The 15,813-nt window shown below is 35.8% G+C and overlaps 1 protein-coding gene across 3 annotated transcripts in view; it reads left to right on the top strand.

Annotated features, from left to right (window-relative positions):
- The window catches only part of gpc5a (glypican 5a), a 125,238-nt gene that overhangs the window by 75,898 nt on the left and 33,527 nt on the right, over positions 1-15,813 (top strand). For all 3 annotated transcript variants that reach the window (XM_044101549.1, XM_044101540.1, XM_044101533.1), the window contains one exon: positions 5,099-5,252. In XM_044101549.1, the coding sequence (XP_043957484.1) occupies positions 5,099-5,252 (154 nt within the window). The remainder of the gene's footprint in view (positions 1-5,098; positions 5,253-15,813) is intronic.

Genomic DNA, 15,813 nt, shown 5'->3' with positions numbered 1-15,813 from the left:
CTTTCTGTTTCCCTGTTCATTTTTCAAGGTCTTTATGTCTGATACTCTTGTGACGTACAATAAGTCCTTCAGCTTATTGCAACGACTAAAAACATGAGAAGAAGCAACACATAAGAAAGTAAATTAATATGTTACTACTGCATGTATCTGGTTGATTGTAATGAAAGTGGCTTTCAACAGAAAAGCACCAGATGTATGGTAAGATGTATGTCCTTGAGGGGAAGAAGATTTTCAACCCCCTACTTGAGCAAAGTGTGAATAGTGCACACTGTAGCCTGGAAAAAGAGAACGCTTTATTTTAGTGATTGGTTGGCGATAATTGTAGTCAGTAAATTTTTTACTGTATTTCTTGCTAGATCTATCAGCAATTATTGAAATACTGATGTGTCCTTGATTTGCAAATTATAAAAGATAACATAACTTTAAACTGCATTGTTGTGTTGTGGGATTCTCTGTGGAGTAAGACAGTAATAATAATCTGTTGTCGACAAATATACTGTCCATGACAGGTGTTCAGGTAAAGCATCCTGATTAAATAATTTAGCTAGCTTGTATAGCTTCATAAGTGTAGGTTGGGTTTGGTGGAGTGGTTGACTCTTAGAATGAATCTTTGTCTTAGACATTATTATTTTGTATTCCCATCACTAAACTACAGAAATCCACAACTGGCATATTGAAATACGATTTTATGATACAATTACCGAAGAAAACGAATATATATTTAGTGTTTGTGCAAACCACTAGGTATTGACTTGAACACGCAGAGTAGTAAGATCTTACTGACAACCTAAAAGACTGAAGCATTTAGTAATTGCAATATTTTTCTACATTTTCAATCTACCTCCTTTGAATTGTTTTGCTGTGTGAGACGTTTCTTTCTGGAGTCTGTAGTTTACAGAGAGGAGTTTCTTTACTTGTGCATGCAGTCATTGAGCCTTTTCTTAGCATTATTAGCATACACTAAAAGCAATAAGTCTGGCTTCATACCTCACCAGTGGAAGTAGTGCTATTTTTCTGGTTGATATTGAATATGTGGTTATTATGTGAAAATCCTAGAATTTAGTTTTGAATGATGTTTAAAAGTTTAAGAGCTGTTCATCTCATTTCTAATTTAATAAGCTTTATTGAAATAAATGGACAAAAGAATGAAGCTTTTCTTTAACAGTTAAAAGCAGACATGGCAAATTACATGATAAAATTCACAAAGCATGTTCTGTCAGTCGTTTTCTTTCCACAATTTCTGTGTGTCCTCAGAATATCTCAGAACATGAGGTGATGTGAGGACAGAGGGGATGAAAAATTCTTCATTAACTAAAAAACATAAATCCATGTTTTTTTTGTTTTTTTTTTACTTTTAGTGCCATTACTGTCAGCTGCTCAGGGCAGTTCATGACTAAACTTGTTATCATCAGTTGCACATCCTCTAATGTTGTACTGTCCAAGTGTACCACTAAAGATATTGTACAGAAAAAAGTCTTCATTATTACTGTATGTCTAGTCATGTTAGCTCTATGCTAAGGCCTTAATTTCAAAAGAAACAGAAAATTTACAATTGGCAGAGGATCATACAGAATGTGAAGTATAGAGCAAATTTATCTGCACATGTGTGGTTATTTTTGTGAACAGAGTTATTGGTTTATTTGGGCATCATCTAGTCCCTACACACTGCAGTAAGAGCCAGAGGCTAGCTCAGGGGCTGGGGGCTGTCTGGAGTCAGAACAAATCAAAGCACCTGTCTCATAGCCAGGGTTACACATAAACCCCGTGTCATTCAAAGCGATGAGGCTAATAACACAGTCAGGTAACACAGGCTCACTTCGTTGTGTGTCAGTGTGAACAGTGTGGCTGTTCGACCCAAACACTAAAGAGGTACTTCCCCTGCCAAGGAGGAGAAGAACCGTGAGCCTTGGCTGACGGGGTTAATCATAAGTTCCAAATGTTTCAGGAGCTTTGGGACAGAAACTTGGCTGTAAAATATTATTGCATTTTCCAAGACTTATTTAATTATTCATTGCTCTTTGGCACAAATAAATTAATCAGCAAATGAGCAAAAAAAAGAAAAGAAAAACACACCCACAGTGTCAAACTTTCCTCATAACACACACCTGTACTTCAGGATTTACTGAAATACAGATTAGGTCTAATCATATATTGCAACTGTATGATTAGATCACCCCAGTCTGTGACAATGAAGTGAAGAGTTAAGCTTAATTTACTGTCTTTTGCTGTTGTTTTAATTTTTGCACAATGATGAAACTAAACAACTTTAGTTGTGTTAACTTGGAACCTCAGTACAAAATTCATATTATCTCTCAGGATGCTCTCATCTCTTAGGTAAGTACAACTGGACAGCTGAAGAATTTTCAGTTAAAATGACATGGTTGTGCTAAAAGAAAAATCCTCTCAAAGCATATTTTCTGGACAGATAAAAATGAAAGTGATTCCAAATATAGCAGCTGGCTGGACTTGTGCTTATTAACTAATGGACACAGAGCACCACTTAGAGCACGGCCCTCTGTCAGTGTGGATGAGCAAGCTGGACCTTTTTTAAAGTTGAAAATGGACTGAACAGCTTCCAAACTTGGTGCCACTGTCTGTCGAATACTTCTGTACAAATGTTGATTCAGAAACAGGTTTTCTGTCCACTGGGTCACAGCTTTCTTCCCCCAATTTAAATAAATGATTTATTGTATGTGAAGACCGAGTCTTTGAGCTGGGTTTTAAAAACGGCTAAGACTCAAGTATTTATGTCACTAACTCATTTAATAGAGAAGTTAACTATAAATCACTATAACTGGTATAGTTAAAGTTCCAAAATCAAATGGGAAAAAAACATTTCATAATATCTATTGAGAGGCAGGTATGGAATAATTTGTGCAGAGAAGGTGTCACCTCTACACTAAATGCTCAACTAGTACAATTAAATTTTTTAAGTCAGCTGTATGTTACCCCACAAAAATTACATATATATAACTCCAAGATATCCTCTTTTTGTCTGAGATGTGGCATGGAGGAAGGAACATTCCTGGCATCATGATTCCAAAAGACCCAGAGATTTGTTTATTGGGAAACTTTATGAACTCCAATCTAAAGATACATTATGATAGCAAACTTACAGATGTCCTTTTGGCAATTGCTAAGAAATGTGTTGCAACAAAATGGAAATCAGATTCCCTCTTCCAAATAAAATGTGACTTTGTGAGATCAATAGCTGTGTGATCCTAGGAAAAATAACCTATTGGATGCAAACTAGGATTAAGACGTTTTATAAAATATGGCAAACATTTTTAGGGTATATGCAAAACGTACCTGCTCATTGGATTGACGGATCTTCTGTAATTGAGCAGGAATCAACAAGATCTATGAGAGATACTGATGCCTTCTGTCTCTCACCCTGTCTCTGATTCATATACATTTTTATTTAATCCTTATTGATTACCCTCCTCCCACTTTACCCTCCCCCATCCACGCCTTCTTGTCTTTTTGTTGTTGTGTTATATTATTGTAAATGTATTTTACTCTAGGCATGTCTCATTGTTTGATTTTTGCTTGATCCTGAACCAATTTTGTCCTGTCAGTTAATAATTGTGATGTTGTTACAAAAAAATCCAAAATAAGGTATTCTAAAAAAAATAAAAAAAATAAAAATACTTGCTAAAGAAAAATTGATGATGAACAAAGTAGGTTTTCTGTGAAAAGATGTCTAAGGTTGTGTTGAATTCGTTTTTGGCAGTGTTGGTAACAAAATATTGATTTCCACATATTTTTTGAAAGGTTAAAGTTGTTATGTTTAAGTTACTTTCATTATAAAGAATGAAGAATGATTCTAAAAATAACTAACATTTTTTGCATGCGTACTTATTTTAATTATGAATTATTTAGAAAAATGGACGTCAAGATGTAAACTGAGAACAGAGAACCTCCCTTTGGTCAAGTGGACGTGATAAAATTGTTTCAGACTATCAGTATTTCTTCAGACTATCAGTGTTTCACAGGAGACTGCTCTGACGTCAAGGCAACCCTCCTGTGAGTCTCCTTTTTTTTTTTCTTTAAGAGGGTGATGATACTTCAGAGTCGACTTTCACACATGCATCTGTGAATGTGTGAAATAACACAGCTCCTTCTTTCACTTTTTTATACACACGTCCTGGACAGTTACAAGTCAGCTTTTTGACCTCAGGGAAAAACTTAATCAATTACCTTAAAACTCAGGCTGCTTATTACTGCTTATGCAAAACCTGGGAATCGCAGACAGCCAATATTCTCCAAGATGCATTGAACACTTTGATTTGTTTTTATCATAAGTGGAAATGAAGCTATACAGAAACAGACAGCTTGAGACATCCTGAGAGTTCAGTCCTGTCCATCATCTAACAGGTCAGCATTTAGCTGCAGCAACACAGCCTCTGTCCCTCCTCTGCCGACTCTGAGCCACAATAGTAGCTAATTGCTATAGTCCTTGCCTTTCTGATCAACACAAGGCATTCTCACTTGTTTCCAAAGATACAACAAGAATTTAAATGAGCCAATTAGTGTGTGTATCTCCCCCTGTGTGTCAAGCTCACCAAGTGTTTGATTGAGATTCTGCAGCGCAGCAGTACAGCAAAAAAGTTGAGCTGCCCTGTGGACCACTGGGACCAATAACGATGTGCATCACGCTGTGGATTCATTTATAGTTGTGTTGTTCAGAGTATTTATTGTAACACATTGTTGGTTCTTCACAAATGCATTGCTTTTGTAGTTTTATGTTTTGTTTGTTACAAGTGAAAAGCATTTATTCTGGTGTATACCAAAAATCAGCGAGTTGCTTTAAAGCCAAAACACTTTGAGGTAAATTAATTAATTGCTTTTCTACCTTCTGAGAAAGATTGAGTTTCTGTCTTGTTTTATTTTCTTGTCTTTTTGTTCTTTTAGAAATACAAAATTGAGTATTTTATTTTGTCATTACTATTAAAAAGTGCTTTGATCTGAATTTGAATACACAGCCCCATGCCTGCAATGTGAGCTCATAAATACAGAGTGAAAATTGTTCACTTCATCTTAATAGTTGTTTATTTTTAACAATTTTTCTTATGCTGTCTTTCTTTTTCCCTGGCAGTTGTTGCAAGGAAAGACCATCCCTAAACTGGGATCACTGGACCAGATAGAAACAGGAAGTGGAGATTCAGAAGGACATTACAGCGGTGACTGTGATGATGAGGATGGATGTGCCGGATCAGGGGGCGGCGAGATTAACAGAAAAGTCTCCAAAAGTAAGTAACTATTGTGTGATATTGGTCATAAATCTTTAGTTGATGTGTTTGTCTCAAGGCAAAAACATTGCAGACACATCTCAAACTTATATTAGTAATATCAATGAGCTTACAAAGCACAATGTATCAAACTAATTGTATCGTATATATCTATTATTGTTAGGTATTAAATGTTACCTTCATTTAAATTGGCAAGATTTTACAAAGTTTTTTTTCTTTATCAGTGAAGAAAGTTAAAGATGCAGTTACATATTCTTTTAAATAAGACTGGCTCCAGTCTCGTTTTATGACAGCCGTAATAATAGTCATTAAAGATAATAGTTGCTATGGGGACATTATTGCAATCAAGGGCCATAACACGAAAAATTATTGCTCCTCAGCGGTTCAGCAACCTTCAATGAATCACAGCGGCAGAGCTCTCCTCTCCATTTTGTTACCTTTTGCACTTTTCTTTTAGCACTTATAGATTTTCCCTCTTCTTGCTCCTCTCCTCTCCATCAGACATGCTAACAACCTGATTAATAACCTCCCTCACTTTGCCTATGGCGACTCAAAGGAAGCTGGGGTCACCCAAACTCACCATTCTACCCATGAAAATGTTTCCTCTGCTGCTTGTCAGCCTCACTCTAGGCTTCAGCCGCTTAGGTTCAGGAAAGCTGCTTAACGATCACTCATCTGAAGCTGTCGGGAGGCTCTGACATTTATCACCCATTACAGCTGAGCCGCCCTTTCCTTGTCATAGGCCAGATCAGGCTGCCTCCTATATTTATAACCCGCTGTCTGGTGTGACCTCTGTTGAACATCAGTCCCCTGGTGCCTGACCCTCAAAACAACAGGGAGGGACTTCTTCTCAGTCCCTGCAGGATTTAGTGGCAACTACTGTACCGAAACATTTATTTATTTGTTTATTCATTTATTTATTTATTATCAGTGTTTTGTCACTGTTGTGTGGAAAAAAAATCAGCAATTCAAGAAAAATTACGATATTTACATTTTCTCTACTTAAAGTCTAATACTAAAACTATTAAAATAAAATTCTTCTCCATAAAATCAACAACTGATTAACGTTTGTGTTAAGCTCTAGCGAGAATTATGAAGAACATTAACCCTTTAGTGTTTCCTTTTTTGTTGTTGGACGATGTCAATTTTATTGTTCATTATTTGAATAGTTTTCATCTACTTATTAGCAGTTTCTTTTATGCTACATTGTATGCATTTTAAAGCCATGTTTCCATCAATGTTTTTCATGCTCATTTCAAAGTGTCACATTAGAAATGGTTGATGGAAACAGCAAAGTACAAAATAACTTTCTCAAGTCTTCCGAAGCGGTTTCCAAGAAAGAGTTAATGTGCAAAAAAGGGACATGGACACACATTTGCCAAAAGAGTTCTGACGTAGCTTTTCCATCCATCGGTGGGTCTGTACATTAGTAGGGGCACAAATTTCCAAGTCCAAACTTTCAGAATGGAGGAGAGGACTCTCTCCACATTTCTGAGATGTGTGATTCTCTGCATCTTGTTTATTGCAGCCATGTGTAAAAATTATCCTGATTGATCTGATCAATGTTTAATACAGCCTAAAATGTTGTGATATTCAAAATGTACTTTTAATCTTATAAATCAGCCTAATTTACAAAATATGACTTTATGAATCAGCAAAACTTAATTAAGCTTCAAACTCTTGCAGTCAACTGTATTGCCTGTTTTTGCACGTTATTTCATACATTGAAATATTTAATTTCGCTTGCTGTCAGTGACACGACTTTGGATTTTTATGAAGTTCCCAAAGCTTCCTTTGGAAACAGAGCTGCTTCATTGGCCACCTTGAGGTTAAAACATTGCGGTGAAGATACAGATTTAATGACCACTGTTAGTTTTTTTTCAGTGAACGTGCAGTAACTTCAAAACAGAATACCTCAGAGACAAAAATACAGAATCCAGAATAAGAGGCAGACACAAGAAAAACTATGCATTTTGCATCAAAGCCACTGTATTAATAACATTTTAGGCAGCAAAAAGAACTGGACTGAAAATAGTTCTGTGAAAATAGGTGATCACACAATTAACTATGACTAATTAAAAGAAATATTCTGTGGTGGTTTCCATAAAGGTTTAAACAGCAATTATAGAGTGAAGTGTTTTATGGGAGACATATAAAATGCATCACAAGCTTACAAGTCAGTCAAAGCAGATTACCTACAGTGATAGTTCTATTTTGTGATCAGATTCAAAGCCTAAAGACCATGTATAATTTAATTGGATTTCTTTGTCTGCTATAATTCATAATCTCTCTCTCATTTGTGTCTTTGATATTTATCTGCAGAACATGCAGAAGATAGATCAGTGTGATAAAGAATTTAAATGAGATGAGCTCAATACTGACAATACAAGCTTGATTTAAAGGATTATCCTTATTAAGCAGAATTATTGTTGCACGGAATCGTTACGTATGCATGTGATCGATCCAACAAAATGAGCTGTGTGCGCTTCTGAGATTTTCCTTGGATATCAAATATTTATTTATTGAAGCAAAGCAGCTTCTATAGTATTGTTTTCATTCTCTGCGTTTCAGTCCAAATTGTTTTTTTTCTGTTTTTTTCTTCAGTGAATGGTAACTGAAACAATTAATTATCTTTCGAGAAATTCAGAGAAACACTTGAAAGCACAGAGAGAAACCAGAAGATTGATTCACATCATCAGGCTCATTACGGTGGTGCACAAACTCCTCACAGCTCAGTGGGTGACATTGAGTCGGAAAACACAAATCCAAAGGGAAAATCAATTCAGCATGAATCCAGGTTCACCGCATAAGAAGGCTTGTTCTTATGCGTCAGTGAACTCTGGAAGAAGGGTTCTAAGTAGAAATGATGAGACAATTAGTAGCTATTTTACATTAGATTTAATACTTATTAAATAGTTACCGTGGTAAATTAGTAAAACAAAATACCACAATCATATGTTAATATATAGATGTCCAGTTTTAGTTCTAAATTGCTACATAAGAACACAGTGTGACTTATGGCTCAAAGTAGCTCTAACTTTATTAATATTGAGTGACATTTTGGTGGGTTGAGGCAAATTTATGATTTCACTCTAAATTTTGAAGTCTCATTTATGCTAATTCCATAAAAAGCTTTTGAGACAATTAAGCCAAAAGTGCAAATGTAAAACTAATGAATGTAATTAAAAGAGCTGGGACTTCCAAACTTATTTTCCTCTGAAATATGACAGCAAGTAAATGGTTGGCCACACATGCTTTATGACTCTAATTGCATTTTGCCTCAAACTCAAACCAGCTTGAAAATAAAGCAGTCCAGTTAAGTTGCTGCTTTGTGTAAATACTGTTAGCTATTTTTTATCTTTTCTCAACAAAAATACTGTCAGCTTTCAGTCCCCATTTGACTTTAATTTGTAAATAATAATAAAAAAAAATGCTTAATAACTTAAAGATATCTGAGCCTTACAACAAAATAAAATTATTCTTACAAGAATTGAAAAGTAACACCATTAAAATCAAAACTATTAGTAATTGCTAATGCGTTGTTTTTCTGTAACCCTTGATGTGGTAAATGCAAACAAAGTCTTCTGTAAATTTAGATAATCAAGAATACTCAGAATCATGTTTTTTTTTCTGAATTGATGATATCCGTTTGTGACATTTACTGCTTGCCACAACATTTCTGGTTGCGTTAATGATCTGTGAATAATGTTTCGCCCATTGTCGGCTGTTCGATAGCTACAGGAAGGGTTTGTTGTTGTGTGCAATGAGGTTGAGTGACACCGTAAACCCTGCTGCTAAAGCTGCTGCTTTTGGTCTTATTTACGTTTCTCTTTCATGTCATCCTACCTTGAGGGAAAACCTATGCAATGCTATTGAGGAGTTGAAAAAGTGGCCCAATAAAATGGGTCAAAACAAAAGTGTAAAACTGTTATATCACTTAATGAATCAAATTGTTTCATTTCTTCCCAAAACCATTTGTGCTAATGAATAAATGGATGAGTTGGCTTTTTGCCAGTGGACATTTTAAAAGCCGTTATGTGGATTAGTATAAATGGCGCATCTGTCCATAACATGTGCACCTTCAGTGCTAAACTGAAGGTGCACAATTACTCCAAAAATACTCTACATAATTTTGGAGTAAGAGAAATGCTAATAGGATTGAGGTACGGGCATACCAAAGTTTAATATTAACTTGGGTCAAACCACTTACTGCTGGAAGCAAAGTAATTAGGAATTACTTCTTTGTCTATAATACGTGTCCGACTTTTTGCAATATAATAGTACTGCAGTACAACATGTTCCAAGCATAATTTTTACACCCCTCTGCTTCGCAGCTGCTATAGTTTTCTGGATTAAAACGGTTTACTTGACTTCTCTAAACATCCCCAATGCTCCTTGTTATGGCTACTGGTTAGCTTAGGCTTTGATTGCAAACCTTTTCCAGAAAGGTTTTTTGTTGTTTGTGGTTAAGTACAAATTGTTTTTGATCTTCAAGGCGCAAATTTTGCATTGTGCTCCTCTTGTTGAATCTAAGCTCAATTCACTGTGTTGTTCTTGAACATCCTAATACATTGTCTTTTATTTAAGGTGGACAATTTCATTCAGATGTTTAAAAGGTAGACACAATTGAATGTGGAAAATATAAAAAAAATATGATCTCAGCAAATAGGCTGATTTTTAATGAAAAAATTAGGGAACATTGAGCTTTAGGAATAATCTCCCCAAAGTCCTAACTACAGTACTGTAAAAAGAAGTCAAGAATATGCTTAAGCGTTTCTTGCTTTTGAAAACTTGTTTGAAATAAATGAAAAAAATCAAATCAAATGAAGTGCCCGGTCCATGCCAAAAAAATTCATTTAAAATTCTGCCTAAAAGTACACAGAAACCTTTTCTTGGAACAGTACATTTGAAGAACTTTCCTTAAATCAAGTTAATATAATTTGCAAACCTGTTTTAACACTTTAATCTAATCCTTTTAATACAAAAGGTTGTTGATGAAAAGTGTATGGTGAAGCCAGCACTCACTCCCCCATTCTTTTTAGCCACTTTGCAGAAAAAAGGGGATAACAAAAGGTCTTTGCCACTCAGTTTCCAATTACTTGTTGATTCAACATATTGTAGAAAACACACAAAAAATCAAGATCTTTCTCAATTTCCTCTTATCCAAGTGGATTCTTAGATTTCTTTTACTTGTCAGCAGTGCCCATAGTGGTAAACATCTAAGAGGTTTTTCATGCTCCAGCCCTGCCTGGCCAGCAGCTTGATGACTTTTATCAGGCCTGGCATCATTTAGCTGCAGACACTGTGACTGCTCGCACCATGAGTACTGCATGGCCAAAAGACGTCTGTCAGACATAGTGGCAGCAGGAGAGACAGAAATCGATTTCTTGCAGGTAAGCACAATGAGAGCGAGGGGATAGACTCCTTTATCACAACTCTTATTAACAAAAGCTATTTTATTCAAATGCTCTCTAATCTATTATAGAGAATTAGAGATCAATGTAGTTATTCCTTATGATACTCTGGCTCTAATTTTAAATTAGAATTGCCATGGCCATAATAAATAACCAAATCCATTTTTTATTTTATTTTAATTTTATGCTCTGTTTGATCCACCTCTAAATAAGAGACCTAAAACATGGACGTCATGGCTGCTTTGTTGGGAATATACAGTAAAAGGGCTATCATTGAAAGCTGTTAAGAATTTTCCTACCAGGCCCTACAGCACTCTGCTGTGCCCATTAGACAGATCTTTATCTTCATTACTGTGCGAGATCAAATTAGCTTACCTGCTGTGACTCTTGCCCTCCTCTGCACCAGAAATAATAGGATGAAAGTCATTTACTGTACTGCAGTGTCTCGTAAGCTTTTGGTCAATGAGTTTTACTGTGTGAAGTCCTCAGTGATGTTATTACTAGATACGTTAACCTACTAGACCATTTAATATTGGAGGATATTATGTCATATAGATTGCAGTGAATTATTTATTTTAAAGTTATATTCTGTTGAGTGTGTACAGTTGAAGTTCACACAATATAATTTTCACACAGATTTTGTTCTGTGCTTAGAGATAATTGAAGGATACTCTGAAATGCAGGTGTCATAATTAGGTAACTTAGTGGCTATGCCAGCTGAGATTCAGACCTGCATTAATAAACTCTGACAAAAGTATAAACAAGCTGCAAAGGGCCGGAAAGTGACCATCTGGAAGTTCATCGCCAGACAATCATGGTCAGGAAGAGTGGGAACCAGTCTCCATTATGACAGCAAATGGAGTTTGAAATCATCCACAATTACTGGTCGAGGAATCTAAGCGATGCTGCATTAAAGCTGAACAGCACAAATTAACCGAGTAACGGCAGACTCCAAGACTGTCAAACACAAGGGACGCCACAAGTGATCATGAATGATCTTGACAAGGGAACAGCTCCATTCTACTACTGTGCAACACAGAAATTCCTGTCAGACATCACAGTCTTGAAGCTGAAGAGACATGTGTGTCAACACACGAGTAAAATGTAGCAGGGGATTGAAAACAACACCAGAGGCCCAAAGCACCAGCTGCTGAAGACAGAGCTGTCATTGGAACAGATGAACCTGAACACCGGCTGGATTAGATCGACTTGGAAGAAGCAATCGAATAATACAGCACTGCAGAGCGGAAATACTTAATAACAAGCAAAAACTCTCCAGCAAAGTTGTAATTTACATGCAAGTGAATGAATAGTAATAGTTAGTACACATAAAAACAGTAAAAAACTTCAGAAATGGGTCTTGTTCCGAATGCTTTACTGACCAATATAACATTTACATGCACGCCAAGCCACTAATTTTCAGTAATACCATGGTTGCACATTCTTTAGTAGCCAATATTACACACATCCTGCAAGATAAATCATGTTGCCACAATGTTATTTAGCCATAGTACTCAGTTGCACCGTAAAACTTATGACAGTGACACACTATGGTTCCAACAAAACAAATAGTTTCTTAATGCCAAAAACAAATGTCCTTTTTCATTTTACCATTTCAGTCAAATTTGAATGTTTTATATCCATTTTAGAGATAAGATTTCCAGCAACCATACCCTCTATATGGAGACGATTGACCTAATTGACTGTAGAACTGAAATGCCAGTGGGGAACAACTGATAGTAGGAATGTGGTGGACACCTGACTGGAAGATGCAATTGCTGTGGAAACCATAAAGTCCCAAACAAGAAAAACCAATGAAACATTCTGCACTACATCGATGCTATTGGCTTAAGTCTGAGTATTTTCAGACACTATTACATGAGCAATTTATAAGTATTTAAGATAAATATGATAATTTTAAAGACAGATCTTTGCATTTTATTGACAGTTCTATGCTCATGTTCATCACACTTCACTGAAACTGACGACAATTAAGGTGAACGGCAAGGACACTGTATGACACACAATGCATTCATGAGTGCATTAGTGAAATGGCTCCTGTCATCGTCTGACAGATGAGGTGGCTGCCAGAGATCACTAGAGAAAGACACCATCTGCCATTAGGGAGGCTTATTCAGCAAATGATGTGATCAGACGTGTATATTCTTAATTCAGCACTTTTGAGGAGTTGGTATCGTTCATGCACAGTATTTTAATTTGCAAGTATAGGTAAAAGGGTGAATGACATTTTTCCATTAACAGACCCATGATTTTGGTCATTAAAAAGTGTGGTGGTGGGCCGTGACACCACTTTGGAGGATAATTCTAGATGTGAATATTATTGTGAGCTAGGACAAGCTCTGAGTTGCATGTTCTTGTATAACTTGGCAGGTTTCAAAGACATGCAGATCATCTATACACACCCACACACACACACATATATATATGTATGTATTTCTACAGATTGTTGTCTGACGATAGAAATATACTAAAATATATAATGCTGATTCATTATAGATATTGCAGCCCCTTCATTCTTCACAAAGTCTCAGTACAGTGATTATGCTGGATTCTGCAGGCTCTTTGTCTCTGGACACAGAGAGAAGTGGGCGGAGGGTTGGAAACTACTGTACTGTAAGCCTGAGAAAGCAATATCATTAGGGACTGAAGGAAATTGCACTGCCTGTTAAAGGAGAATGAAAGAATTTTTTATCCAGAATGGAAGGATACCAAGGCTAGTTCATCATTCCTACGGGAAGAATGAAAGTATCCACTGCTGTCTCATAAGTCAACAAACAGCAGCAGTTAATAAATGTTGTATATACTATAAATGGCAACTGCAAAATTAAGCACATATCTTAAACAATCACACATATACCACAGTCTAAACTAAGAGCTCAAAAAATAAATGTGTATATAAAGGATCTAAGATCCAAGTTTGACAGATCCTCCAGGATTCTGTTGAACTGTCCAAAACATACATGGTCTGTCAAAGCAGGATTTCCCACAAACATAAAGATTTTACCAAAGGAGTGTGTGTCTGTAGTAGCTTTGTACTCATTCATATTGCATACCAGTACATGGGAAGTAGGAGAGAAGTAAAAGAAACATGACTGAAGGGACTATTGTTATTGTGGAAAGTTTATGTATTCTTTCGTGTTTCTGTTAAGTACTAAACCTTTCATTTATAAAGTTGAAAATGGTGGTGGTTTGGAAGTGTTTTGAGATTCATGTGGAATTTAAGTGTAATTTTAAGAATCATGTATTTTATCTCATTACAAGATAAATGATTAGTTATTGATAATTGAATTCATTGTTCTGTACCTTGATTAATTTTTGTTTCTCTTTCATTATGAATGACTAAAAGATTTTTTTTTCTGAAAAGACCACTTCCTAGAATTTAGATAGTTGGAAACAGGAAGATAGAGACTGTTTTTGTAAAAAAAAAAATTTTTTTAAATAATGAAAATTTGAGGACCTGATCTTGTTAGCCTCCAAACTTGTTATTGAATAAAGGAAATTGCTTTCTTATGAAATATTCTTTCATGTCCCAGTTGTTGGCTGACATACTGCTGGCTGATCTGAGGCACTTTTGACTATAATGTGTAGCTTTGCTTCTTAAGTAGACAAAGTCTGAAACTCTTTCATTCCTCTTTCTGCTGCTAGGTCAAATATCTCTGCACACTCACACCTCAATGCTAAATAGCAATTAAATTTGAAAAACAAAACAATAAAATGTCAACTTATATATATATATATGCTATCAAAACTTATGAAGTCGTGTTCCATTCACATCAGGCTTGAATTGCTCCCTAAACATAAACCTATGACTTAGTTTTTGTTGGGGTTTTTTCCTTCACAAATGTTAAGTCTAGTTTTGTGTTAACACGTTTTGATGTTGTTGTTGCTTCATCAGTAAACGTAGACTTCAAATGTCCTTGAGCACTCGCTTATCTCTAACAACATATTAACCCCATTTCCATCTCTTCATCCACATCTGATGAAATCTGTTTATATAATAAGTCTCATGTGACTCATGATGAATGCTTCCCCCCATTCTATGCTGGCTGATCTAACTCAATTAGATAATTGTGTAGTTTTGTATTTCTCAGTCTGGTTCCGGCTTCCTAAAACGATTCAATGTACAAATTAAAGAAGTCGTGTTAAACAAGAAAAAGTAAAAGAGAGGATGTGATTGGCAAGTTAATATGTAAGATTTAAAATTAAATGTAACTTTTACACACTTTATTTTTATATGTGTCTTGTACTGCTTATCTTTCATTAGTAAAGATATAGAACCCAACTTCACATTGTAGATCACACTTAACCTGAGACCAGACAACCCTCAACCTTCCAATTAATCAAGAACATTTTCTTCTTTATCTTCATTTTGAAGTAAACAGGGAAAAGATTGCTTTTTGCAAAAAAATTGAAATATGAGTGGGTTACAAACCAGGCAGGTAAAAAGCATTCAGATTAATATCCATTATTAACATATGCTCACAGCTCAGATTGAATGTTTTTTCTGATGAAATACACACCTTGCATGTGGTCTTTCAGTGTCTTTGCCTGCTGTAACTCAAACATGGCTGGATGAAAATGAAATGCAATTGCTTTTTGATTTGCCACAGTAAACATGATGGCAATTTTATTATAAGATAATAAAAACCTTGCATTTTCCTTATCATTTCCCTTCCAGGTGTTTGTGGGTTTTGAAGCATAGCGTTTTAACCACAGTAAGATGTCATTATCTACAATGGCACATTCCTGTATTTCAAACATTTTCTCAGACTTTGCATGAGTTAATGGCTGGCTTAATGAGCTGCGGCTTGAATGTGGAAGGACATCTCATTGTGTTAATGAACCATGAAAAGGGCAAGCGCACATTATTGTGTGAATTGTTTTAATAATCAGCTCGCTGTCAGACACAAAACCCATCTTCCAAAAGCCTCCTTTATCTATGAGCAAAGATGCTGAATGTTTCATTTAAACAACTTAGTCTGCAGTAGCTCAGCAATCTGCTCCAGCATTGCTGTTGTTTCTCTCAACACTCCTCACCACTCCTCACAGCCCTTTTCATTGAAGGGTGGATCTCAGCTTGGCTTTGTGAATCCAGTGAACAGTCTTGTCTAAGACTTACTCAGTTG

This window comes from Gambusia affinis, linkage group LG02 (genome assembly GCF_019740435.1).
Source record: "Gambusia affinis linkage group LG02, SWU_Gaff_1.0, whole genome shotgun sequence".
Taxonomy (NCBI): Eukaryota; Metazoa; Chordata; class Actinopteri; order Cyprinodontiformes; family Poeciliidae; genus Gambusia; species Gambusia affinis.
The sequence above is the reverse complement of the archived record's forward strand: the minus strand, read 5'-3'. Positions and strand labels throughout refer to the sequence as shown.